Below are 27,744 nucleotides of genomic sequence, written 5' to 3' on the forward strand. Positions count from 1 at the left end.
CTGCCCCTGATCTGCCCCCCTCCCTTCCCATCTCTAGCTCCATCCTGTAAGGTAGGGTCTTGTGAGAAACTCCATCCTTAACAAAACAAAAACAAAACAAAACAAAACAAAACAAAAACAGCTATCTTTGGCCACGTCTTAGTATTAGGGTTGAATATACTAGGAGCAATCTTACCTCCTTACCTCCTACCAATCTTACCTCCTTACCTCCTACCAATCTTACCTCCTTACATTCTACCAATCTTACCTCCTAGGATGATTGACCTAGGAAGAATCCCACTCAGGTCCTGGAAGAGAGCTTGGAGCCATTCAGGCAGGGGAGTCTGGGATCCTGGGAGTCCAGGGTGTAGTCTAGAAGTGGGGACACAAGCTCCAGAGTGGCATGCTCTGTTTCTGGGTAGATTCCTTGGCTCCAAAAGTGTGTGGCTGGGGGAGGGTCAGAGTGGCTTCCTCTGAAGCGTGAGATCCAGGGCATGAGCTACTTTTGCCCTGGTCTGAGGGTGGTACTGCTCCTCAGTTTTGCTTGGCCATGGTGGAGACAGAGTAGCTCAGGCCAATCACATTGCCAGCAGATGAAGGCCAAGGCAATGTATAGCTAGTACTTCCTCCTACCAAGTAGTGATAATGAACTAAGAAAATCTATCTTGGTATGAAGTTTCTGGAAAGATTCCCTGCAGGTCCTTGGAACCCCCTTACTCTTCCATTTGTACTGACTTTTCTTAGCCTGGGGATCACTCATACAACTGTAAATTTGAGATTATTGTCTGAATTATTTCTTCATTTTGCTCTTCCTTAGCTTCAGTTATCTTGATCATTCAGGGGAATAATTCATTGACTGGACTCCAGATACTTGCTGTTTAATCTCCTCTTTTCTTTGGGATATAGATTTTCTTTGTTTCACAGATCTATAGATTCATGATTTTATCTAGACTTAGAATTTAAAGGAAGATTTTTTTTCCTCTATTCTATTAAATTCCAAGTTATATTTGCCACCACTGAGAAAGAAATATAAATAGAGTTAGGGAAAAATACATTATGAGTTATTTCCTATATGATGCTTCTTGAGAAATTTTGCTGGGAAGTTTAAAAATAAAATTTTATTTTCCAAATTTAATAATAATAATTTATTTCATTCATAGAGGAGAATAAATTAAGTTTCTTTGTGCCATTTAAGTATCAGATATGATTTTTTTCTTTTTTTTATCTTTCACTAAAAGAATGAGAATCTATCAGATATGATTTTGACAACACTTAAGTGCACCTATAATAGTAACATTCATTGGGTGTTGGGCAGGTGGGAGGGGGAGGAGGAGACGGGTATATACACACCTAATGGGTGCGATGAGTATCCATCTGAGGGATGGACACACTTGAAGCTCTCACTCAGGTGGGGCCAAGAAAATATATGTAACCTAAACATTTGTGCCCCTATAATATCCTGAAATTAAAAACAAAAGAAAATGTGATTTTGAGGTAAAAATTAATGTATAATATTGCATTTTGTCAGAAAGGTAACTTGAAGATAGTTAAAAAAATGAACTTGAAAATATTTGCTTATGTAGCATAGGCTTTTTAAAAGTTATTTTTAAAGACTGAGGCATTAGGCACCTGTCATTTTTGCCAGCTGGTGTAGATGTTAAAAATTACTGTCACTTTTCTGCCTGCTACTCTATTTTGCACCTGCTGCTACTTGAGTTATGGGCATTTCACACATGGTAATTTAATAACGTTGGTTCCCATGACAGTGTACTAAATGTTATCCCACTGGGGGGTTAAAGCAGTTTTATAAGGACTTGAGGGAAAAGCACTAAATATGAAGTTTGAGATTAAAAATTTAGTGCCTTGTAGATATCACATTTTTCTAACTGAAAAATTTTAGAAGAGTATAGAAGAATGGACATTTACCTACATATCCCAAAACAAAAATGAAGCGTGGACTATTTGTACCAGTCAACTTGTACCAGCTGACTTCTCTACATGGTGACATCGTAATTAAAAATACTATGTAACCAAAACATGTGTGCCCCTGTAAAACTCTGAAATAAAAAGTAAAACATAAAAATTTAATTGCCTGAGGTAACAATGGAAGCTAAATATATATTGAGAACTGCATTATTCGATATGGTAGTCACGAGTAACATGTTGCGATTTAAATTTGAATTTAGAGTAATTAAAATAAAATACAATTAAACATTCAATTCCTCAGTCACACTAGCCACATTTCAAGTGCTCAGTCAGTAGCCACATGTAGCTGGTGGTTAGCATATAGGACAATGCAAATATAGATTTCCATTTTCACAGAAAGTTCTATTGGAGGGTGCTGTATGATATTTCCAATTCCTGAGCTACAGTGAGCTTGGCCCTAAAGATCATGAAATCACAGTGCATTTTCCATTAACAGTGATTATAATGTCCCAACATCACCTTGGCTACAAAAGCAGAGGCTGAAGTGAAAGTTGTGTTACTGGAATCTGAATGACCTTTGCTAGATTGAAGGAGCATGTTGACCTGACGCTTCCAATGTCAGGAAAAAGTTGTTTTGGCTTCCAAAAATGGATAGGCAGGCAGGTAGTTTTCAGAGATTTTACAATCCCATATGCTATAATTATCTTTTTAGGGAAGTGGGGAGAACTATTTACCACTCATCTCTTCTAAATATTCAGCTCTTAACTGTCAGATTCTGTACTAAAGAAAAGGTGACACGTGATAGCATTCTGAGGTGATAAAGTATGTTTACACTATGAAATTTTCTGTTAGTCTTATTATTTTTGACGTCTGTTGAAAGACTGAGCCTGGATTTGGGGACATGGATGTGCAAAGTAGGGGGAGTCACAGTGGGAGGAGAGAGTATTAGTAAACGGGATCTTGAGTTCTTAAGCAATAATCCCGTCCCCAGAGAGTTTTTTTTTTTTTTTTTTTTTTTTTAAGTAACAGCTGAAAGGTCACCTTAATTCTTATCCTCAAAGACATTAAGTGAGAAGGATTAAGAGCTTGCTAGAATTTTCTAATAAGACAGATTGTTACTAGAGCTGAAATAGATCAAACCATGAACAAAATGATTTACACAAATCTGAGGAAACCTGCTTTCACCTTGAATTGCCTGGACAGTTTATATTAAGCCATCTCTGATTCAATCTGAATCTCCTCAGTTCTCTATTTCACGTTTTCAATAATATATGATTATCATTATTCAATTTGTTATCGCTATGTAGACTGCAGTGATTTATTCTTTTAAAAGTTTGTAATTCATCAATATTCTGTACATTTAACAAAAGAATGGAAGTTTTAAAAATTAGTTTCATTAAGCAAGAAAATAAAAACACAATGTGACTTGAACATTCCAGACTGACCAGAATTGTTTATTGTTAAGTGATTTTAAGTATGTTTGTTGACCCATAGTAGATAATAAAGAGTGGTGCTTAGATTTAGATTTGAGATTGTCAATATTTTATTCTTCTTGTCTAGAGCAGCAGACACTGGTTTGTGTGGTATGAATATAATTCAGGAGAAACTCAAGGTATATAAAAATTCAGGGAGTCCTTCAGTCTCGAACAGTCCAGATTTTTTTTTTCTGAATGATGGTAACCAGATCTGGACAGTAATGGGTGTGATTAAAATAAGCTTCCAGTCAGTCTTCTTAAACAATGCTTGTTCTGTCAAGGAAAGGGGAAAACAAGTTAGATATTGATCACGTCTTTTAAGAAAGGAAATTCAAGGAAATAATGTAAAGTGCAAAAGATAGAAAAAGCACAAAATGAATCAGCACTTACAAGGTAAACCATTTCCTAGTTGTAAGAACCTGGTTGCAAGTGCTTGAATTTGGACCGTTATAACATGGTTCTCTAGAGCAGTAATTGTTAAAAATTACTTTAGTTATGCAAAAAACTTAGGCCCATGCTTTTATCAGTGTTATGTTTCAACTAAGTTAGTTAACTAGTCTCTGATTTGTTGACTCTCCACTGCATTGCGGTAGTACAGTCAGAAAGATAGGGTTTACAGATGGAGGCAAATGCTTCATAAGTTTTTGCTTATACACTTATATAAAAATGTTCTATTTCTAAATAACCTGTCTCAAGGAGTTAGTGTTTTATGGTTAATGTAAATATCTCTTAATTAGGAACCAATTTTAATTATATCTACAGCAAAAAAGTGAAGCTGTTAATTTTTTTAAAAACACAATGTCAATAAAGGCTTACATATTAAAGAGGGAACAGGTATATACCTTGAGTGCTCCATTCAGACAGACATGATATGCTTAACAAAAGCTGTAGGGGCAATACAGACAATTTAGAGTTAGAAAACAGTCAAATTTAATAAAAGAAAGGTTTAGAAATTTAGCTCAATCCTAATTACTCTTAGCAGTAGAGTTCATTTTCTTAAGCTCTGTATAGCCCACAATTCTTAATACTGGATTTATGACCTTTGCCCTGATTTTATCAATTTAATTTTTTGAAGAAGTGGTACATTTACATGGTTAAATTTTTTTTTTTTTTTTTGAGAGACAGCGTCTTACTATGCTGCCCAGGCTGGACTCAAACTCTTGAGCTCAAGTGATCTTCTTGCCTCAGCCTCCCAAGTAGCTGGGACTACAGGTGCCCAGCTACAGTTAAAATTTTTCTTTAAAGTATAAAAGGGTATACAACACACACACAAAAGTTCCTCACCACTGTCTGCCAGCCACCTGGTTCCCCTCTTTATAGCTAAGTTAACAGAGCTGTTTACACATATATAAGAACATGTAAATATATGTTTCTAAAAGCCTTTTTAATACAAATAATGGTGTACTCTATATACTGCTTTATACTTGATTTTCTCAATTAATAATTTATCTTGGAGATATTACTATAACCGTATACAAGAGTGTCCTTATTTTTTAGGACTGCAGAGAATTTCATCACGTAGATGTATCAGAATTTATTTGACACATTGTACATCAATGGACATTGACTTATTCAAATATTCATTACGAACAGCACAGTAATGAATAGCCATGTATATATGGTCATTTCACTTGAGTGCAAGTATTTCTAGAGACTAAGTCTCTTGAAGTAGATTTGCTACAATTAATAGTACCCTACTAATCACCTAGGAGTTTTAACAATGTATATTCCCATCAGTAATGTGTGAAATTGCCTGTTTCTATACACAACCTCCTTAATGTAAACTGTGGCCAAACTTTTAATCTTTGGCAGTCAGCTGATTGAAAAATGATACCTCTGGTAGATTTAACTTGCATTTCTTTTATTATTGCTGTAGTTTGTCATTGTATATTTATATTTATTTTTATTTTCTTTTCTGTGAATTATCTGTTCATGTACTTGCTAAAGTTTCTATTGGATGGGATCTTTAATTAATTTATAGTAGTTCTTTCTTTTTCTAGAATTTTAGCTCTTTTTGATATTGATTGCAAATATCTTTTTTTTCCTCTGGTTTGCTATTTGACTTTTGACTTTGCTTCTGGTGGCTTTTGTCATACAGATTTTTAAAAAATTGTGCGTGTGGTTGAATTTATCAAAATATTCAGTGTTTCTGAATTTTGTATCATTGTTAGAAAGAATTGACCATTTTAAAGTTATAAAGTAATTCTTCCATGATTTTTATGCTTTTTATGTTTTTGGCTTTTACATTTTACATTTAAATTTTTGACCTATTTGAAATTTATCCTGGTATAAGATTCAGATTTGAATTTATTTTCTAGATGACTATCCACTTGTTCAAACAATATTTATTAAATGATTATTCTGTGTAAAGTATTTGTGGCAATAACCAAATGTGAAAAATTATTTATAGGAAAAAAGAGAAGTTTAATCAAGATTCCTGTTCTCTTCAATGTTTTTCCTCTTCTTTTTTTCTTACTTTTTTTTAAGTTGTGGGTCTTTATAAGCCTATATTTACATCAAAGCTATCAACACAGCTTTATTGAAATGTGGCTAGATTAGTCCTCTTTGGAGATAGATATATTTTCAATTTTTGTAGAAATTATTATTTGCAAATTATATTATACAACTATATTTTGCACCTTTGTATTGTGTAGTAGATTGCTTTCACACTCTTTGGGTGAAGTTGCTGTAAATTTGTAGAAGGACATAAACAACTGGCTACTATGAGATGACTTTCATTTTAAAAAGAACAATAGACGTGGGGAAGAATTAGGTTTTAGCGACAGCCCTGCCATTAATGATTTGACCTTCACAAAGTAACTAAACCTCTTTGGCCCTCAGTTTCTTCCTTTTTATAATTGCTTGATATTAGTAAATGACTCTGAGATTTCTTCAATTTTAATATTCTATTAAATTTGATTCTAACATAAGCCCTGCCTGTCTTCAAGGGATGTTTTGAAGATCTAACAAAAAAATACATGTGAAAACACATGTTAAGCTGTAAAACATTGCACAATCTTACTAAAATACACTGACAAAAATCTTATTTTTAGATTCAAATCCGCACAGACTATCTTTTTGAGTTATTATGCAATTGATGGAAATAGGTATGTCAATAAGAAAGGAAGAGGAAAAGAAGTTATTTTAAGTTCAAAAGAAGTCCATCATCCACCCCATCAGTTAAGATTGCTGTAACCACCAGTGCACGTTGCTTGTACCTTCATAGTTGATGCATCCATTGGAGTCTTCTTGACCCTTCATCAGGGCTTCCACTTCTTCCTCTTTCATCTTTTCACCTGATAAAACAAAACTCTTCTTTCAGAAAGAAGGCCACATGGTATTTTCAAAATTCCACCATAGGTTGCCAGTCAGGGACTCCTGGAGACTATGACTAAACTTTTTGGGTATAGGAACTGTGCCCTTCCTGTTCCTCTGGCCCTTAGTAGGTTCTCAACAAACTGTGTTTGAATGAATTAATTAAATACACATTATTGCTAGTTATACACACTATATCCTATAAGAACTACAGTGCTTTATTTTACTTATTCATTACCAATATTTTAAGTAACCATTTCCCCAAAACAAACTCACTGCCACTGAGGCCAATTCATTTTTCCTTTGTAGTTTTTCCTTCTACCTATTTTGGTTATCATATGATTCTCCTGTCATGTTCTTTCCTATATATTTTGTCTTATTGAGTGCACCGGAATAAATTCTCCTTACCCAGGGTGGCTAGAACGTGGCGGAGTTCAGCGCCCATGACTGTGCCATTGCCTTCCTTGTCAAACACACGCAGACCCTCAACAAAATCTTCATAGGTACCCTGGTCCTTGTTGTTGGAAATTGCTTGCATCATGGGCAGAAATTGTTCGAACTCAATTTTCTTGGCATTCATCTCTATAAGAAATGGCAATTTTGAGAGTTATTAGCTACTATGATACCTTCTCTGAGTCACAAATTAAACTTGAAAGTTTATCCTAGATGATCTAAAAAATTTCCACACAGCTTCAATTTCAGCTGGTAAATTGTTAAAAATGACAAAAAAAATATAGTAATAGATAAAAGCATGAGATCTAGCGTTCTAGTACCTGAGCTTTTATCCACAATCTACCCTTTACAACTATATGACAGTGGGCAAGTTTGTTAACTTCTTTGTGCTTCAAATTTTCATCTGTAAAATAAAGATACCTCACAGTGTTATAGTGAGAATCAAATGAGCTAATGTATGCAAAATTTATATTAATACCTAGGACAAACTGAGTGCTTAATAAGTATAAGTCACTATTTTATTGGTATTGTTCATCTAGTATTTCCCATAAATACTAGAGAAATAATAGAAAAATATATTGAGACATTAATATAACAAAACCATTAGCATGTAAATATAGAAAAACTTAACAGAAATTTAGTTTATATTCCACCTTTGTCCCTAGCTTTTGTAGAGCCTTCAATTTCTTTAAATTTTAAATAATTTAAAAAGAAGCTTATGAGGAGACTGTGTGTGCCAAATATTCTGGGATTTCCTGACTTTTTCGTGATTTAGAGGCCTGGAGATGATAGGATTTTTTTAGTATCTTCTGACAAGGTAAATCTTATTAATGGCAAAAGTATAAATAGACTATCCAGATGTATGCAAATGATAAAGTTATATACTCTCAAAATCAAGATTTCCTTTTACTACTCTTTCCTCATAGACTAGAAATCTACATTTCTATTTACATATAATTTCTATCACATGTCATTTCTATTTCTACATTGAGATTACATTGAGTAATATTAAAAAGATTAAATTTGAATACTAAATAAATGAGCATTTTTTTTACTGATTTCATAAAGGATGAATGTTTGGTAAGTTAGAAAATGCCATTTAAAAATAAGGTTTGGCCTATAGTTCCTTCTCTTTATCTCATGATTTCAGCTAACTTCTGCATGAATTAACAGGAAATTTTTTTTTTTAAATGGGAAATTTTTTTCCAAAGAAAATGAAATCTGAAGAATATCCCAGGAGACTGATTTTGAGGTAAGTTTTCTTGAAATCAGGTCCCCCCCTCTTTTTTTGACAAAAAATAGTCTCCAAAACATTTTCAGTTATCAAGGAGAAAAAAAAGATTATCTACCCCTCCTTCCTCTTTTTCCAAATGGTAAAGATAAACATCTCACATATTTACTTGAAAAAATTTCAGTTTTGTATCTTGTTTTTTCTAAAAATTATCTTTAATTGCCATAATAATGCCATAATAATTATACATCTCTATGGGGTATAGTGTGATATTTGCATACATGTATACAATGTGTAATGATCACATCAGGATAATTAGCATATCCATCACCTCAAACAATTATTATTTCTTTGTTTTGGGAACATTGAAGATCCATTCTTTCAGCCATTTGAAAATATACAATAAATTATTGTTAATTATAATCACCCTGTAACACTGTAAAACACTAGAACTTATTCTTCCTAACTAGCTGTACTTTTTGTATTGTTAATAAACTTATGGCTCCCCCTCTGTGTCTGCCCTTCCCCGCCTTTAGTAAGTACTATTCTATGCTACACTTCCATGAGTTCAACTTTTTTAGCTTCTGCATATGAGTGAGAACATGGGGTATTTTCTTTCTAAGCCTGGTTTATTTCACTTAACATGATGTCCTCCAAGTTCATTCATGTGGCAGCAAATGACAGAATTTTGTTCTTTTTTATGGCCAAATAGTATTTCATTGTGTATATATACCACATTTTCTTTATCCATTCATCTGTTGATGGACACTTAGGTTGATTCTGTATCTTCGCTATTATGAATAGTGCTGCAGTAAGCATGGATGGAAGATATTTCTTTGAAATATTGATTTCCTTTCCTTTGGATAGATACCTAGTAGTGGGAATGCTGGATCATATGGTAGTTCTATTTTTAGTTTTCTGAAGAAAGTCCATACTGTTCTTCATAATTTACATTACATAATTTACATTGCTAATTTACATTATCACCAATTGTATTTGAGTTCCTTTTTCTTTTCATCCTCACGAGCATTTGTTATTTTTTGTCATTTTGATAGTTGCCATTCTAACTAGGGTAAGATGATATCTCATTGTAGTTTTGATTTGCATTTTCCTGATAATTAGCGATGTTGAGCATTTTTTCATGTATCTGTTACTCATTTGTATGTCTTCTTTTGAGAGATGTCTATTCAGCTTATTTCCTCATTTTAAAATAAGATTATTTGGTTGTTGTTTTTTTTTTTTTTTTGCTGTTGAGTTCTTTGAGTTTCTTGTATGTTCTGGATATTAATCCCTTGTCAGATGAATGGTTTGCAAATGTCTTTTGTTTAGAGTGGCATTTTCCCATTATACTTCCATTATACTATTATACTTTTCCATGAATCACTGGGGTTAAAATTAATTTCCTTGTTCCAGACTAATGACTGGATTTCTGTATTGAGTAAATGACTTTTGCAATCTTGCCACTTACATATCTGATTTTTGTCCCAGGATTTACCTTAGGGGAAGGAATGTAAGTTTTGGCTTAGAATTTTAAAGATTTTTTAATAATTTTTTGGAAATAGAAAAATACTCTTATTAAGATGTCATATTGTCTATTCTTAATTAAAATAGCTGAATTTATTTTAAGATGGTCCTGGAAGGAGGGTGTCAAAGGAAAGAACACAAGGCAGTCAGCATGTATTTTTCAGTTGCTTAAAAACACTGAAATTTCATTTCCATAGCTTTTATCAGAGATTTTCCTCTACAATTGTGCCATTGTAATTTACTCAGAATTGTTTATAAAGTACATTGTGTTTTAGTCATATGTAACATCTTTCTTAAAATGTTTAAAAAAAATTCTCCTTTGAATGTTTGAAATTTGAAAAAATGTATAGATTTGGATATTATTTCATTTCATTAGACTTTATATTCTGAACATTAGATAAGATGATGATGTTAGCATTAGATATTATTTTCTTTCATTAGCATGACATTTTATCATGCTTGCAAATTCTCAAAGGAAGGGTAACTTATTTTACGAGGGAAAAAGCTGAGACTTTAGATAGCCAAAAGGCACACTTACCACAATCAAGAGTAAAATGAGCCCTATTATGTGAAACTTATTTCTCAATAAATCTCATTCTCTCTCCCTCTTTCTCTCTCTTTCACACACACACTCACACACACACATGCACATACTTCCCTAAACTTCCACTCTTCTTGAAAAAAAAAAACAACTGATATAATTACCTTCATTGCTGGGATTTCCCAAAACTTTCTTGACCTCTGCATTGGTGGGATTTGTGCCCAGGGCCCTAAGGACATCACCGACCTGGCTTAAGGTGATCTTGCTTTCACCTGTTCGGTCAAACAGGAGGAATGCCTCCTTGAATTCTGCAAGAAGCAAGAAGCATTAGGGTGCTATTTTCTTCCTCAGACCTATTAATGAACCCTAACTCCATCAAGGATTCAGTTCAAATTCTTGTCTGTTTTACAACTTTTGCCAACTGCTCCAGTTGTTATCTTTGGACTCTTTCTTTTCCTGTCTCAAACTATCATTGGCAAATCCTTTTGGCATTTCTTTTTGGTATTATGTTAAAGTGGCATTTCCAGCTTATTATTGTTACTCAGATATGGCATATATTATTGTTAATTATTATTGTCAATCAGATATGGCAATTGGAGATCCTAGTTATATTTATTCATATATCCTTCATCTGCCTGCAAAGCAAGACTGGGTTAAGAAATTCTGACTCTTTAAGAAATCTTAATAATCTTTCGTATAGTTAACAAGATTAATGAAGTTTCAAGAAATTTTCAATCAGAGTAGTAGTATGTGAGTTTGACCCAAACTTCTCAAATTGTATAGAAAAACTCTCTCTTGGGGTACAAATTTCCTAGGATCTTCCCTTAACTAGTTTTCTCCAGGAATAACTTCATTTTTCAGAAAAAGTTTAGAAAGGCAAGAAAAACCTGTACATTCTATAGTATAGTAACCACTTCTACATGTGACTCTAGCAGGCTCCTAGTCTAATCAATACAGAGGAGAAATACTTGCTTGGATCTATTGCTATGATAATCTCTGTATACTTTACTCTTTTTTTTCAGATAATACATATGATAACATGTTATATCAGATTTAGAATTTAAGTATGCATTTTTAATTAACATTGTATGGAGATAATTGTAAATTCACATGCAGTTATAAGAAATGATACAGAGAGATCTCTTGTATACGCTGTCCAGTTGCCTCCAATGGTAACATTTTGCAAAATTATTGTGTATTATCATAACCAGGATATTCACATTGATAGAATCCATCAATTTTATTCCTATTTCTCTAATTACTTATACTCATTTGTGTGTATTGTATATGTACTAAATATATATTTAAGTGTTGTCTATTCTTATTATAATTATCCTATTGATTGCTTTCCCTAAATTTTGTTGTCCTTCTTTTATTATAGAACTGGATTTGCCTTTCAAAATGATAATGACAAAGAATTTAGAGGTGTATACCAAAAAGACAGGAAAGTATGCTACTCTGGATTTGGGGGCCAGTAAAGCCACTTTAATTAAAACTTCTAAACTTAACTAGACGAAACTTTCTAGGAAACCCAAAGATACTGAAGGCGACTTGTTGGAATTAAGGCTAACAACACTCAAACAACCATTTGTGAATGATCTGGCAGAGGTGAAAACATGCTTTTTTGGCTGTCAGTGGTCTCAGATCAAAAGATGTTATCTAGATAAATTACTCAGCAAAATACTCTATCATATTAACCCTCCACCTCCTAATCTAAGATTGAATTGGACATTATATTCACAATTACCTATAGACTATGTTGCTATTCTTTGCTAAAATTGCCCCCTTGAATTCTATGCAATTTGACTATAACAGACCATTTCCTTACGGTAAAAAAAAAATGCTTGCAGTCTCTGTGGAGTCATTAGTCAAATATTATTTTTCATCTTTCTAAGGGACATGTGAAACTGAACTATTCTTGTTACTGGCTCCAGGCTTTCATGCACAGGCTGCTCAGAGGTCTCACTATTACCCTGGTCAGGTGCCAATGTAGAAATAGGATTTTATGGGCTGTAATAGAATCACTCTGACATTAACAGTTTTGGTGATTTAAAAGCAGAGTCCAGAAAGATACTGTTTTTCTTACCCCAGATTTTTAACCTACGACTAAGTTATTCTCTTGAAGAATTTACAATAAGATGGGCAAATTACATCCCAGGAGCTAGCTACCTGTTTCTGTAAATAAAATTGGATTAGACTACAGCAATGCCCGTTCTCGTATGTATTATTGTCTGTGGCTGCTTTCACACCTCAGTGACAGAGTGGAGTTGTTTTTACAGGAAAATGCTGCCAGCAAAGCCTAACATTTTTATTATTTAGCCCCTTTAAAAAAAGTTTGTTGACCTCAGTCTGTAACAGTACTGTTCTTGAACTTTTTAGTAATGATGAAGGTGTTCTCACTCTTTACTGCCCCAAAAGGTAGCTACTCACTGTTGCTCTTGAACACTAAAATGTGACTAGTGCAACAGAGGAAATAGATTTTTAAATTTATTTATTTATTTTTTGAGACAGAGTCATATTACTGTGTTGCCTGGGCTAGAGTGCTGTGGTGTCAGCCTAGCTCACAGCAACCTCAAACTCCTGGGCTCAAGCAATCCTTCTGCCTCCGCCTCCCAAGTAACTGGGACTACAGCCATGCACCTCCATGCCCGGCTAATTTTTTATATATACACTTTTAGTTGGCCTATTAATTTCTTTCTATTTATAGTAGAGACAGGGGTCTCACTCTTGCTCAGGCTGGTTTTGAACTCCTGACCTTGAGCAATCCACTCGCCTCGGCCTTCCAGAGTGTTAGGATTACAGGTGTGAGCCACCGCACCCAGCCTATTTATTTTTAATTAATTAAAGTTTAAATAGCCACATGTGCCTAACGTCCACTCTACTGGGCAGCATAGGACTTAGACTTTTAGAATTCTATATTTTTCTGATTGGTTTTTTTGTCTGTTTGTTTGTTTTCCTTCCATGCTGTGATACATTCAAATAAGAGCACCTATGAGTAAAATTCTTTAATCATTAAACAAGGAAATAAACTAAAGAAATCTAAAGTATATGATTTCTATTTAATTTAAAATGCTTATATATAAACTTAACACTTGTACCCTCATAATACGCTAAAATAAAAAAAATAAAAAATAAATAAAATGCTTACATTTGTTTTCCTGACACAGAGAAAACCAGTCCACTACACTCATGTTTGCTGAGCTTCTGTATCTAAAATCTATTTCATGTGTGAATTAACAGGTTTAATGTTCAACAGTAAGTCCTTCCATCCCTGCAAGGGTTTTTAAGTCTTCCATTGCTTGGCCCAACAATAGTTTGGCAGTCACAATAACAGTGTAAATGACAGTGGACTGGAAGGCAGTAGCTGATAATGTAGCAGCATCTGTAGCTAAAAATGCATTAAAAATAAAACAAATTATAGTTGAATAACTGCCTTTTTTCGATTAAAAATAGTCCTTCATAGTATAATTTCAAAAGATCTTGAGTTATGAGTCAGCAAATCATTGAATCTGTCTACATGAGGCCATCAGCCATGATGTAGATGCATGAATCTGTACTACCGCAAATATCCTTTTTTCTTAGTTGATGTCCACACATAAAATATTTCAGACACTGAAACAGACTGAAGAATGTGGAAATTTTTAGGTAGATAACTGAGTATTTGAATAGGTATTTATTAATCACCTATAATGATAATTATTTATATCTTCTATATCATCATATGTACATACTTAGTATGACCAATATTCTAATATAAATATCATATAACACAATTTTTCTCCCCCTTGCTTCTCTCAATATATTTGTGTCTCAGTCCATTTAGATATGTGACACTATCAACTCCATAAAACATTCTTCCCTGAACTTCATAATGAAAACATCAGGGTCCTGGGATCTATTGAAACCAAGGGCCCAAAGGGAAAAAGGTTGAAATATTAGGAAAACTATTCAGATTCTCTTGAATCTTAAAAGAGTTTGGAGCATCCTAGTTAGTAACTGTTTTTATGAATAAATTACTAACCAATTTAAACTAATACTAGATTTTGTTCCTATCACTAATTCTTTGGGCCCTTGAGCAAGTCCTATCATCATCCGGAGAGCTGTCCTGCAACTCTAAGGAGGGGCTGGACCAGGAGACATCTAATATTCCTTACACAGAATTTATCTAATATAAGGAAGATTAGCTCTGATAAATTATCCTTTATCTCTGTCTCTGAATTCACTTTTATTCTGCAACTTAATATGGTGCCCATGGAAATTATGTAGATTTGGTAACTGGGCAGTTATATAATCAATTTTATTTTCCAAATTGAACAATTCAGACTTGTCAGATTTCTCTTTATGGATTTAATTAGCAAATTTGCCATCTAAACTTTACATCCTTTTTTAGGTATTACTTATTATATCAAATTGGTTTTATTTAGACATCAGTGAATATAGGACCTATTTTGTGGTGTTTATCTTTTGTTTGTTAAATCTTTGATTACTGATTATAAGCAAGAGTTTCAGGTTGAGCTAATTTATATTTAGAGAGATTGAGAGCACTTGATATTTAGAGTGGCAACACCTAGTGGAGATAATTAGGAAGCGCTAATCTCACCCAAAGTGAGTTGGTTTTCTCATATGCCATCTTTATGAGTGTACACATTTAAGGACTACAGCTTTTAAACTTACCATCCTGCTGTTCCTTAGAGAACTCGATCTGTCAGAAAGAAATTAATCACAAAGAATGTTTTAACCAAACAAAACTGTCCTGATATTTTAAGTGTGTCCAGCTCATTCCCTGAGTAATCTTCAAAGTAAGCTCCAAAAATCAGCCTACTTTTCAGAATTCAGGCAGAGCTTGGACACTAACAGGTTGAGCCACAAAGTAACATGCCTTGAAGATAAGTGATATTTCAGAAACTAGGCAGTTTTGTGCTTACATCTGCAGTAGAGAAGCTCAATTCACTTACCAGCAATCTGGTCAGCACTGAAGGACTGCAGTGGCGACGAAGAGAGAGATAAAAAGAAACAACTAGTACTTTTTCAAATGCATTGGCAGAAGAATGAGTGCTCTCTGCTCTGAAATTTTTAGGAAATCGTGTAGATATCTTGGCATAAGAAGATTGCCTTAGGGTACTTTTGAATCTAGGAACATAAAAAGCTATTGCAAAAGATAATTAGAGAACATCTCTCTGTATCTTAATCAATGATTTAACAAATGCTAGATTAAATACTTCCTGGAACAATATAATAATCTATGGTGTGTTTAAGATATGTCTAATAAGACATACTGTATTAAAAAGTACAGATATACTGCATTAAAAAGACTACCATAAGTCTTTCTGCTGTTTAGCCAATATTAGTATAGAAAACTCAATGAACTGAAAGCAGTTTACTTAATTTTAGCTATCAGCATCATTGGATTGTATTTTGAGGTATAATATTTTGCTGTAGTTGCAGTTTTTCCTAAATTTACATGTAATAAAACGTGATATAGCAAGAATTGGTGAAGCGTAAAGTACGGCTTTTGGGAATAAGATGTATTTTTCCAGTTGGCATAACAGCTCTAATTAATCTCTAGTCTCCTAAGTGCACCTCAACAAAAACCAAAAGTAGATTCTAAGGATTCATACTGAATATGTTCTTTCCTTAATTCTATTTTTTGTCTGCTTTTCTTCTCAATAAGATCATATTTACTATCTATATCCTCCTATAAATGACAGAGTTTTCTTGTAGGACCCACCATGATGGAGTTGCTGGGCTGCAGAACAGCTGGGAAGCTGAAGAGTGAGTTCGGGCTGCTCCGGTCCCTGAGTGGGGTCCTGTCCTGCTCAGGCTTGCTTTTATTTCTGGGCAAGCAGTGACCTCACAACTAGCATCGGGTTTCTGAGAGAAGTTGCCACTCCCCTTGGAGAGTTTTTTAGCTTTCTTAGGGCAAAGGGAAAGATGGATGTCTACCCTGAGGGCTATTTTTAGGTAACCAGAACCCAGGAGTAGTAGACAGCCTTAGTGAGACTGAAGCCTGTCAGTACTTTTATGGTCTTCATCTCTGAGATGTTCCCTGGGAGTGACTTCCTTTAAGAAACTTCTTCTCTATTCCGTGGCAAGAGAAGCTTCGGATTTCTTTATGGTCTTGGGCTGGACCCTTCTCTTAGTGAATTATGGACTTTGCAAACTTCTAGTCAGCAAGTTTTGGTATTAAAGGAACTTTTCGGATGGGACTGGTTTGGGGTTTCAAATGGCAGCTGCCAAAGAAGGCCTCTGAAGCTCTGTCTTTAAAGTTCAAAGTACTTGAAAAGGCCATGCATGTTCTACGTGTTGCTTAGGGTGCACCTAACGGACAATCCAGGCAGTCTTGCAATCTCCATTTAAAGACTATCAGTCCAAGTTGTATTCTCAGGAGTAAATCTAAGACAGGAATGGTTTTGATTTCCATTTTTCACCATTCTCCCTTAGTCTTCTGACATTAAGTCTGGGAATTTATGACATTTTCCTCTTTATCCTGTTATCTTTTTCATGGCTGAGTAGTGATATATTTCAAATTTCAGAAGTTCTTCTAGGCAGGATCAGATCAATTTTGCATTATTTTTCTCTCATTCTCTACATATTCTTTTACAATTTTGCATAAGTTCTTACTAGAACGTACTGATTCTGTTTCTGCCTTGGCAAACACTTTACAGCTCAGTCTCTAGGAACCAAAAGAACCCAAAGCAGAGCTTGGGAAATGTAAAAGTGTACTTTATAATTTTAAAGTTATATAAGGGATTGACCAGAAATGGGTTTTCATGGCAGCTTATCTGAAAATAGGGGACAACTCTCTTTGTAAAATGGTACTGGGAAAAGTGGTACTAGAAAAGATCAGTCTTAGGATGTCCACTGAGGTTCAGACAAAATGTTTATCAGTTTTCTACATATTTAAAGTAGCTCACAGGCATAAAGTATATTGGAGATAAATTAGAACTTGAGTAGTGCTTCAGCAACTGTTTCTAAGGGGGATGAATGCAAAACGCAGGAAGTTTGTAGCTTCCTTTCAAACCATTCCAGATGAAACCAACATTTAAATGCATATTTAAAAGCACTTTTGGCTCTAAGTTTACAAGTAGTGGGAAAAAAAACACACCTTATTGGGTCTTGAGTCTCGAAATGAGGATTGAAAAGTATGATTTTTAAATTATTAGTACCCATGTAAATTCATACTTTCATAAATAGAATGCCATTTTGAAAGGCTATTGGGAAATGGAGATGAGTAGAAAAATTGAAAATGCTTTAAATCATTAGGGGGAAATAATAGAAGAGAGGGACAAAGGTGGAAATTTGTAAACTTTGATAATTGTGGAATTTGAAATCTCATAATTTTTGATACACAATTTAAAGCATTAGAGTAGAGCAACTTTTCTTTGTGTTCTTCTTTAGTTTTGTAATTATATTTATGTGATTGTGTCATTAAATTTGAATTGCCCTATGATTATTATTGACAATTAGCATATATCTTTAGTGGAGCTAATAACTATAAATAATGCAAAATTTACCATCAACATTGCCCTACTAGACATGATAATTTTTATATTTAATACTTTTTTTCAAGTAGAATAATATGTCCTCTTGGACATTTAAAATATAGTTAATTTGTGTCAAATCTGAGTTCAAAACTGCATTTATATTATGAATAAGTGATTCCTTCTTAACTACTTGGGCATCATGTAAACTTTTATTGTTATTAAAATAGAAGCAGTAAAATGGTAGGCAGTTGTCAAACTATTTCACCCTAGTCTTTCTCCATAGCTTTATCACAGAGAATGAGAGTTTAAATTTCTTTTTTTTTTTTGCACTTAATGAGAATCAAAATAAATAGTTGAGCCTTTTCTGCCACATTAGGGAAGGCTAGAGTACAGCCTAAGCTAGAACGTAAACTATAGTTTAAAAGTTAGAATACCTAGATTCTGTGCTCGTAGGATAAATGGGAAATGCGATTTATTCTCTGGTACACTTTTACAAATGACAAACCTCTCCTGTATAACATCTCTTCCCTGGTGTTATAATGATGAGGTGATCAGCCTTTGAACAAAGGCATGGTGTGAACGTCTGCTGATTTTGGCCTCAGTTTGCAATATCATCATTTGGTTTGTTTTAAACAATGGATTTAAGTCTCTTCTGTCTGGCATGCTCTTTTCTCATCTCTTCTGATCACTCCTTTTCAGAAATTAAATATTCTTCCAAGCCCTGATAAAAGCTCTTCCTCTAGAAAGAAACATCCTCTCCATGTTCTTCCCAGAGCTTTCTCCCACTGCAAGTTGCTTAACCTTCCTGATTGTGAACCTCTGGGAAGCGCAGGCCATTCCTGATAGCCCTCTGTTCCTGATTTGGACCCAGGTAGGAGCCTGCCCCAAACTCTCTTGCTCAAGCACTGCCCCTGCCTTATTCTTAGGTTTCACTCCCCATAACTCTATAGAATACCTGGCATATATTATAGATGATCAATAGATTTTCATTAATTAAAATCACTAGAACATATGCATACTAAGCTTCTCCTTCAAATGTAAGCTCCTCCTCTAGAATATTATACTCCCTGAGGGAAAGACTCCCCCTGTTCCTTCAAAGAGGGGCATGCATTCTTCTTCAGTGCTATCTCTAGCACCTAGAACTGGCTGCCTCATAGTAGCCATGCTCATTTTCAGTGTATGCACCTTTATATTTCTAGTACTTTCCCTTAGATTTTATCTAAATGTTTGTTATCTGGACTTCTAATTTGCCAAACTCCGATTTGATTTTTTTAAAAAATCTTTTTTTTTTTTTTAATTTTTGGGACAGATTCTTGTCTCTCATCCCGGGTAGAATGCAGTGGCATCATCATAGCTCACTGCAACCTCAAACTCCTGGGTTCAAGTCTCTCCTAAGTAGCGGGGATTATAGGTGTGTGCCACAATGCCCATCTAATTTTTCTATTTTAGCAAAGATGGGATCTATTTCTTGCTTAGGCTGGTCTCAAACACCTGAGTGTTTGAGTGATCCTCCCACCTTAGCCTCCCAGAGTGCTAGGATTACAGGTGTGAGCCACCGTGCCTGGCCTTAAGGGCTCTTTTTAATCCTAGCCCACATACTTATCTTAGAATGTTATAGTAAAATAGCTATGTTCCACATTTTTTATGATTCTTGTGCTATCATTTGGTATGTAGTAGGCTAAAACATACTGCTACTACTAAAAAGAATTTTTATTGCAATACTTACAGATTCTTATTCACTTCAAAAAGCATCTTTCTAATAGTAATTATGAGGTTTGGTTAACCAATGTAAAGATAAGACAGTTTCTGGTATATAGAAAAAATTAATTTATAAGAAAAATATTAAAATACAGTTAAATAAATAGGGTCTGCAATTGATAGATGTTTAACTTTAGTACAGTAAAAGAAGAGCTATAATAAAGATCATCTGAGGAATATATGATGTTGAATAGTGGGAGAAAACACCCAGGAAAGAACATGAACTACATTCTTCAAAGACCTTCATCACCCCTGCAAGATACACTGAGACTAATGACTGGTAAGGCTAAGTAAGGAAGCTAATCTACCCAAAGCCAGTTTTCAATCAAGAGACCACTGTTGTGTGCTTTCTGATTTAATAACTGGCAAAGAGGCTAAAGACCTGGATACATATATAAACCCTTAGGAGAAACATAACTTAATTTTCACCCAATCTTAGAGTTTCTAGACCTACCATAAAAGGCCAGCAGAAGTACTATTTTGGAACTCTTTAGGTTTTGTGCTTCAGAATGACTCACTTAACTCAAAGAAAATAAATATTATTTCCTTGTATTTTTGACCTCAAAAAAGGATATTCTTAGGCTGGTTATATGAGCTGGGAAAATAAAGAGTAGTAAGAGTACAGTACCAGCCCAGGGGCCCTAATATAAGGGAGACTAGATGGTTAGATTGCATAAGGTGGTCTGAACTGAGACAAAGTATATAATTCTGTGCTCAGGAGTCCTAGACTAGTCAACTGAATTTAGTCACATAAGAGCAAAGGCTGAACTATTAAAATAACACAATGTAGACCTACAAGAATTAAGAGAGGTCTAAGTGAGTTTTAATAAAAATTTAAAATGTGACCCAATTCTACACTTTTTCAGTTTCTTCATCACCTTTCTCATGATTAATAATTGGTAAAGAAATTTAAGATTTCTTGAGAGTTGTACTTTTTCTTTTGTGTACTTCCATGTAATCTCTTAGAACTTTAGAGGTTTTTATTCATTTCTTTACCTTTTTATTTTTAAAGCGTGAGCATTAGAAAGATTCTTTGTGTGTGTGTGTGTGTTTTAGTTTGTTTCTGGCCTTTTGATAGTATAAATTAATTTTTAATAAAATTGTAATGTCAACCAATTGCAATATTAATTCATTTGCAGAGTGACTATAACCTCAGGAACAAATCAAAAATTATTTGAAACTTTGCTTCTACAATTCTTATAATCTCATGCCTTAGGTTTAAGTCTGTTATCCTGTCACCAGGTATGAGTACCACATTTACTCTTTCAAATATCTATGCTGATTGAACTGCCCAGGTTTACTAAAAAACAAACAAACAAACAAACAAAAAACACACAAATATCTATGCTGCAACATAAACAGAACAGGTGGAATGGAAAAATTCTTTGTGTGTGCTTTTTCCTACTTATGTGGAATAAAAGTTCCTTTTGTGAAGACAGGGATATATAAATAGTGGCATTGTCATCCTGGAGACTTCAAGTCTTTTGTTGTGGTATAAAGAGAACAAGTCTGGGAATTTTGTTTTGACTTTTTTATAATACATCATGTGCCTTTTAATTAAATTACTTCTCATATAGGTTATAGTTTCCTTGATATAAAATATTATATTTCATGATTTCTAGAGTTGCTTATGGTTCTACAATGTTGTAAATTTTCCATCTTTTGTCAGTATATTCACTTTTTTTAATGGAAAAGGGCAGGGTGTCTAAAAATTGAACAGATAATATTACTTTGAAGTAGTTTAGACAAAGAGGAGTTAAACACATTATAATTTCATAACACCATATTCAAGTCAGTTGGATTTTTTATAAACAAGAGACAGTATACCGTTGGACATTTTATAGGGACTTGGATACAGTGGAAGGAAGAATCTAAAGTCGTTAAGATGTGGATTTATCTTTCTCTGGCTTCAGTTCATAAGTTAATACTTATGACCAGTATAGTCAGGATTTATTACCCATACAATTTAAATTTTAACTAGTATAATTGAACCCATTGTTACTTTCATATTACATTTTTTGCCCTCCAAATTCTGATTTGGGATGAGAAATAAACTGTAGAAGTTCATGTGAGAAACAAACTATAGAAGATCTTATTTTCATATGGAAAGTATTTTGTTCTGAAGAGAAGCAGAAAAAAATGTAGTATCAGCAAACTAAATATAATCCCTTCCACCATGAGTCAGATGGTGCTTAATACTGGGTAATTATGGAATGAGTTCTAAAGACAACTTGCCAGGGGGTTCATTTGCAGCACTAAAATGTCGAGAGCTAAATTTGGCACTGTCACTTTGTGGTCTCCTTGTCTTGCAAAGATTTTATTTTTTTAAAAAAACTTAAAAGTGTTGTTAACTATTAATTGCTGAACATTATCTCTTTTTTTTCCAAATTGAATTTTACTTTGCAAAGACATTATTCTGTTACATATAATTCCAAATATAATTCTGGAGAGAGTTACAAAAATGCCTTTTAATATTTTCTCACTCTATTCCACCTGTTCTTTTCTGTCACCGCATAGATATTTGAAAGAGAAAATGTGATATTCATACCTAATGATAGTCTCAAATAATTTTTTTTAATTTTAATTTTTCTTATTTATATTTTATCTTTTTTTTTCTTTTCATGGTGCCACTAACAGCTGAATCAAATAATTTTTGATTTGCTCCTAAGGTTATATTCACACTTCAAATGGACTATTATTGCAACTGGTTAACATTAGAGTTGTATTAAAAATTAATTTGTATGATTGAAAGTCCAGAGTAAAAGAAAGCAAACTTTTAAAATTATATAAAGAAAACTTAGAAACAACTTATAGATATTTTCACCCATTCTTTCTAATTAGAAATTGACAACATGTATTCTTTTCCTAATTTTTTTCCTCAAACTGGTTAAGATTTTACCATATTATACATGTGGCATTATATTTTTGCATATCATTCTAAAGAATATTGTTTGGGATTTCCAGTTTAAATCATGCTGCTTATTTGTGAACAAAATAGAGATCTCATAGCCTTCTCAGAATATTAGCCTGATGACAAAATCTGAAGGTCGGGCTTGATAACGTGTATGTGTTTAATTAAGTGAAAACAAAAGTACTGGAAAATTCAATCAGTTTCATTACAATTAATAGTAAATTTTAATATCCATTTTCTGTTTACAACTTTTTACAAAAAGCTAGAACAAAGTGACTAGGAGTCTTTCTAGGTTCCTGATATTTCACCTTCCTTTTGTAAAAGAGAACACCCAATATGTTAGCAATAGGTACTAAAACAGGAGAAAGCTGTGGAGAAGAGAATAGCAGTGAACTGCCAAGGTCAAAAGTCTTGGTAAACTTGCTCTGAGTGTGCCTGTCACCCCATCTTCTGGCTACACAAGACTGTGGAGGGAAATATAAGAAACTACCTACCTCACACCCTTAAGAGTAAAAAAAGGCTCCTTTTAACATTCTTAGAGACAGCAACATATTACTGTTCACAGATGGGAGGTACCCTTGAGTACAGTTGACACAGGTGACTGCATTTGGCTTGCTAAGTTAAATCCCAGCTCCAACACTTAACTAGTTAATTTGATCATGTACGTAGCATGTAAACTTGTTTAGGCTCAATTTATGTACTTCTAAAATGAAGATAAAAAGAACCTCAGTGTAAATGTTGTAAGGATTAAAACAAGATAACATGGCACAAGTAAATTAACAATGCATCTTGGTTGTTATTATGACAAAGACCTGAAGTTTTCAGAGTTTTTGTGCAGCATGACTTCATTCGATTTTCTCAGAAATTCTCCTAAGTGGGACTGGGTTTATATTAGCCTTGTTAAAAATGAGAAAAAAAGATTTTTATACATTAATACAAACCAACCTATACCTAGGCCAAAACAAGGCAATATTACAATGCATATGCAACTATCTGTTTCCACTGAATACCCAACAGTGAATATTGTAGATGTATTTGGGAACATTAGATTTCCTCCATATATATTAAATTTAAAGTTTACATATTCCCAAGCGTGTTGTCAACTGTTGCTGTAAGATTTGTTATTTGATAGGGTCTCTGGCAATGCATTTTGTACCTTTACCATTTTTTGTACTATCGCCCGCAGTATCCAGTCAGGGATGACCTGATTGAGTGGTGAATACAAGGAGAATTAAAATTTAAGCAATACAGTGAGAGACATGATTCAAAGTCCCATCACTTCACAGCAATCCTAACGTATCAGTTAATACATGCATCATGCAAAACAATTCACTTACACATTGAAGATCTTTTAGAATCTAGGTACATGGTCATCTTATTATTGACTTCCATTATTTCACTTGGTTGCAGTTTAGGGCAACTAGTATTCATTCTTGTGTTTGCACCTACAACCATACTTTTAGTAGGTTTTAATTCCTATAATTGTGATTCTGTCAGACAGTGTTCTTTTAGTTTGGGCATTGTTGCTGGAAATATCAGCTTTCTGAAGGCAAAGAGCACTTAGAACCACCAAGGACAGTAACTTTAATGTTCAAATATCAGCAGTACTTTGTTTTTGAAAAGAGTATTCGTAGAAAATCCATGGGGATTGAACATCAAGTAAGCATTCCCTCAGACAGTATCAAAGGTTTTATGTCATAACAACTGATAAAATGTTCCAAGCAAATAACCAACAAAATAGGAAATCTGATTTCCTATTTTGGAAAGCTCATTTCCTAAATTGCAAAGTTCATTTAAGAAATTGATAAAAACTAATTAATAATATACAAGAGTCTTCAGGGTTTAAGAGGAGTCAAATAAATGGCTATTAAATGTGGTATATTATAACATGAAACATAGGTATTAATTGGGAATACTATTAAGAGATTAAATCTTACTATTGCTATGACTATAGTACTACACAAAGACAGTTAAACTACAGAATTACTCAAAGTCTAAAGGGCAGCTAGATTTCCAATCTTATACAATTTATGAAAGAGTGTTTATAATTCAATTAAGTTTTGTTCTTTATTGAGTTTTCAGAAAGTTAATGAACACATATAACAGCTCTATTAATTTCTTTAAAGTTCATTTTCTCTGCTTGAAAAAAGTTTATAACTTATATGAGGTAATATATCTAGAAACATCATTAAGTGATTAAAAGAATCACAATATGAAATGTTTTAACGTACATTTAAATTAGGCCTGTTACCTACTGGGATGAAATTAAATTTTATAGAATTCTCAAGTTGTATCACATTCTTTGGCTATGCTAGGATACCTCTAGATATGCACTGATTTATTTCATAGTAATGAAGGCAAAGCATTGAAGACATTTAAATTCCTTTACAAAAATATGTTAGTTTCATTTCTTTTTTTCTCTTTCTATTAGGAATGTGTCCACTAAATGAAAGATAAAGGTTGATTTCCTCTTGTTTCTTCAAGATTCATTTAACTTCTTCATTTTGATTTGTGTCCTTTATCAGAATCCATCACATCTCTTGTTCTGCAGTGAAATAATGAAGATGGAGCATACCCCATCCTTACAGAGACTCTCCAGGAGTATTTTTCCTTCTTTTGCTTAGTTGTGCTAACTCACACTAGCATTAATTTAACAAATAAATGGAAGGATAAACCAATTTTCAAGATTCTGAAAAGTGTCACTTCTCTGCTGACTATGAAAAAATAGTTGGCTTAATTTCTGGATGTAAAAAGTTATGCTTTGTCTTTTCTTGGAGATCTCTCATCTGCCAAACTAAATTTTTATTTATGTACTTATTCTTACATAGTTCCCTGGGGAGGAAAATTAATGCCTATTTTTATTAGTGGGGTACTTCTTTTTCTTTTTAAATCAAGAAGGTACATTTTTTTTCTTTCCAGAAGCTTTTAATACCAAGTACAAAGAGATGATATTGTCTTATAAATCACAATAAATGTAAAAAGGAATATTTTTGACATTGATTCATATGTCTCATGTTACTATGGAGTGAAGAGTTAAAGAATAGGGACAATCAGAATTACTGTAGTGGCTGTGATCACACTTACTGTATAATGTAGTCAGTGTGCATTCATAAAGATACATTAGCTAGGATTGCTGAAGATGAAAAATTTGTTTTCCTCTTAATAAATTGTATGCATGCAGTTTTCAAGGTAGAAACATTTATCAGACTATTTGAAATGCAATTCTCCTTCTAAATGAGTATTCATTAAGAATAGTTCGTAACCACTATTAGATTCTATGACCCACTTTTTCAAATATGACTTTAGGTAATTACAGAGTAAAAATTAAATATTTGTGATAATCTACTTTAACTTTAGACATAAATTTTCATGTTTAACTGGAATGCTATAAGATTATGAATATATCTAATTTCACCACATTTATCTAAGGGTGATATAGTTCAATATTTATTTCAAAGATATAAATATTGAATTACATATATATTTAGTATAAATTTACAATTATACTAAAATAGTCAATGGAATGTTTGTGTATAGGTCAGTATCATAGCTGCAAGTAAACAATGGTAAGTTAGCAAAATTAAGATTTACTATGTACAGAACTTTTGGCTCAAATGAAAAGATCACCTCATGAGCACTTTCACTCATTAGTTTTCCATATAAGGCAGGGTTCCTTAGATGAAGATTTTCAAACTGTCATTTGGACCAATCAGAATCCAGTGAATGAAGAGACGGTGCACATTGATGGGTCATATCACTGAGTGGTAACAGGCACACTCATTCCGTCATTTTTCCGAAAGTGGATAATCTTTTGGCAGATGAGAACTTTGATCACAGCAAAGTGTTGACACAAAAATCAATCACATTCTCCTTAGTTCAAGATCAGTATGCAAAAGCTCAAAGACATAAGCTAAAAGCCATATAAACAGCAAGTTTTACAATTTTTTTTTGGTTAGTTTCATTTAGAAGCAACTCACAAATTCTGGATTAAATACTGTGTATAAATAAACAAGATGACAGTTATAGTCACTGAAACACTTGAGTGAGTAATTTTCTGCACTGAGATCTCATTTAATGTTGTATCAAATTTTATTAAGCAAAGCTGAAAGGGGAATTAACTTGAATTGCAAAAAAATCTTCTTTTTCAGATGAAATAAGGCAGCTGTCAAATACATTCAGGACAACTGGGCCATCAGCTGTTTTTAAACTTCTGGAAACAAGTAGCAGCTAAAACTTTCCTTTTGATGTAATTGTAAGGTAAGAGATTCAGTTTTCACAGAGATTTTATTAAAATAAACACAAAACACTGGTTAAAATATTTGTAAATGCAATACTTTTATAGATATACACTTTCCTCCTAAATTGCACTTTGACAATTTAGGGGAAAATGGAAATTAGAGAATAAAAAATAGAACAGGTACAGGCTCCACATATGATACTATATTCTAATAATTTCCAAAATTATATTCTAGAGTTTATTCTTTTTAAGTAGGATTCTCTCCTTCTAAAATATACTAGTTCCCTGGGTAATGCCATTCCTCTCAATGAAAAATATTCCTGTCTGCAAGTTCCTAGAGTTCCTTGCTGTTGTAAGATGTTTCAGTGACCAAACAATTCACTCATTTCGTTACCTTAATGGAAGAGAGGTCAATTTTTTCCTCTTTGGGTTTGGCTGGGGCAGGTGCAGGTGCCGGTGCTGGGGCAGGGGCAGCAGCAGGTTTCTTCACATCCTTCTTTGGTGCCATTTTGTGTAAAGAGATGGGTTAAAAAAAAAGAAGAAGCTCCTCCAAAAGAACCTGTCAAAATGGGTCTTGGTTTGGTTGATCCACAGCCCAGTGTCTTGAAGGTGGACCTGGAGTGTTAAACGGTATAAGGGCATGCATATATATTTCACTTAGTGCCTAATAGAATCTTGACACATGCGGCTGGATTGGACAGTTTGCTAGTCAAGGGGGATGGCATTTCAGCACAGACTATAAATGGAATCTAAAGGGTCAGGGCTTCATCAATTTTTTTAAACTCCCTTTGCTTTTTTTTTTTTTTCACCTCCATATATAAAGGAGAAAGAAGTATGACAAAGCCAGCTTCAGATCCTTTGGTGACAGTAGGTAGATTGACTGTACTTTTTCTTGGTAGAATTACAGTTC

General features: G+C 33.6%; 1 protein-coding gene across 2 annotated transcripts; it reads right to left on the reverse strand.

Annotated features, from left to right (window-relative positions):
* Positions 1 to 3,338: 3,338 nt before the first annotated feature.
* Positions 3,339 to 27,470, reverse strand: MYL1 (myosin light chain 1). Of its 2 annotated transcripts, none has more exons than XM_012751488.2 (7): positions 27,229 to 27,470; positions 15,119 to 15,146; positions 10,609 to 10,752; positions 7,104 to 7,277; positions 6,599 to 6,676; positions 4,223 to 4,265; positions 3,339 to 3,653 (listed from the first exon to the last, which is right to left on the reverse strand). In XM_012751488.2, exons 1-6 carry the CDS (start codon positions 27,340 to 27,342, stop codon positions 4,237 to 4,239), a joined length of 567 nt encoding a protein of 188 aa, XP_012606942.1. In that variant the 5' UTR covers positions 27,343 to 27,470; the 3' UTR covers positions 3,339 to 3,653; positions 4,223 to 4,236. The 2 variants fall into 2 exon arrangements, with proteins under 2 accessions (XP_012606942.1, XP_012606943.1); XM_012751489.2 differs by lacking the exons at positions 15,119 to 15,146; positions 27,229 to 27,470 and adding exons at positions 15,400 to 15,424; positions 16,173 to 16,272.
* Between the last annotated feature and the right edge of the window lie 274 nt (positions 27,471 to 27,744).

This window comes from Microcebus murinus, chromosome 8, assembly GCF_040939455.1.
Source record: "Microcebus murinus isolate Inina chromosome 8, M.murinus_Inina_mat1.0, whole genome shotgun sequence".
NCBI classification, from domain to species: Eukaryota; Metazoa; Chordata; class Mammalia; order Primates; family Cheirogaleidae; genus Microcebus; species Microcebus murinus.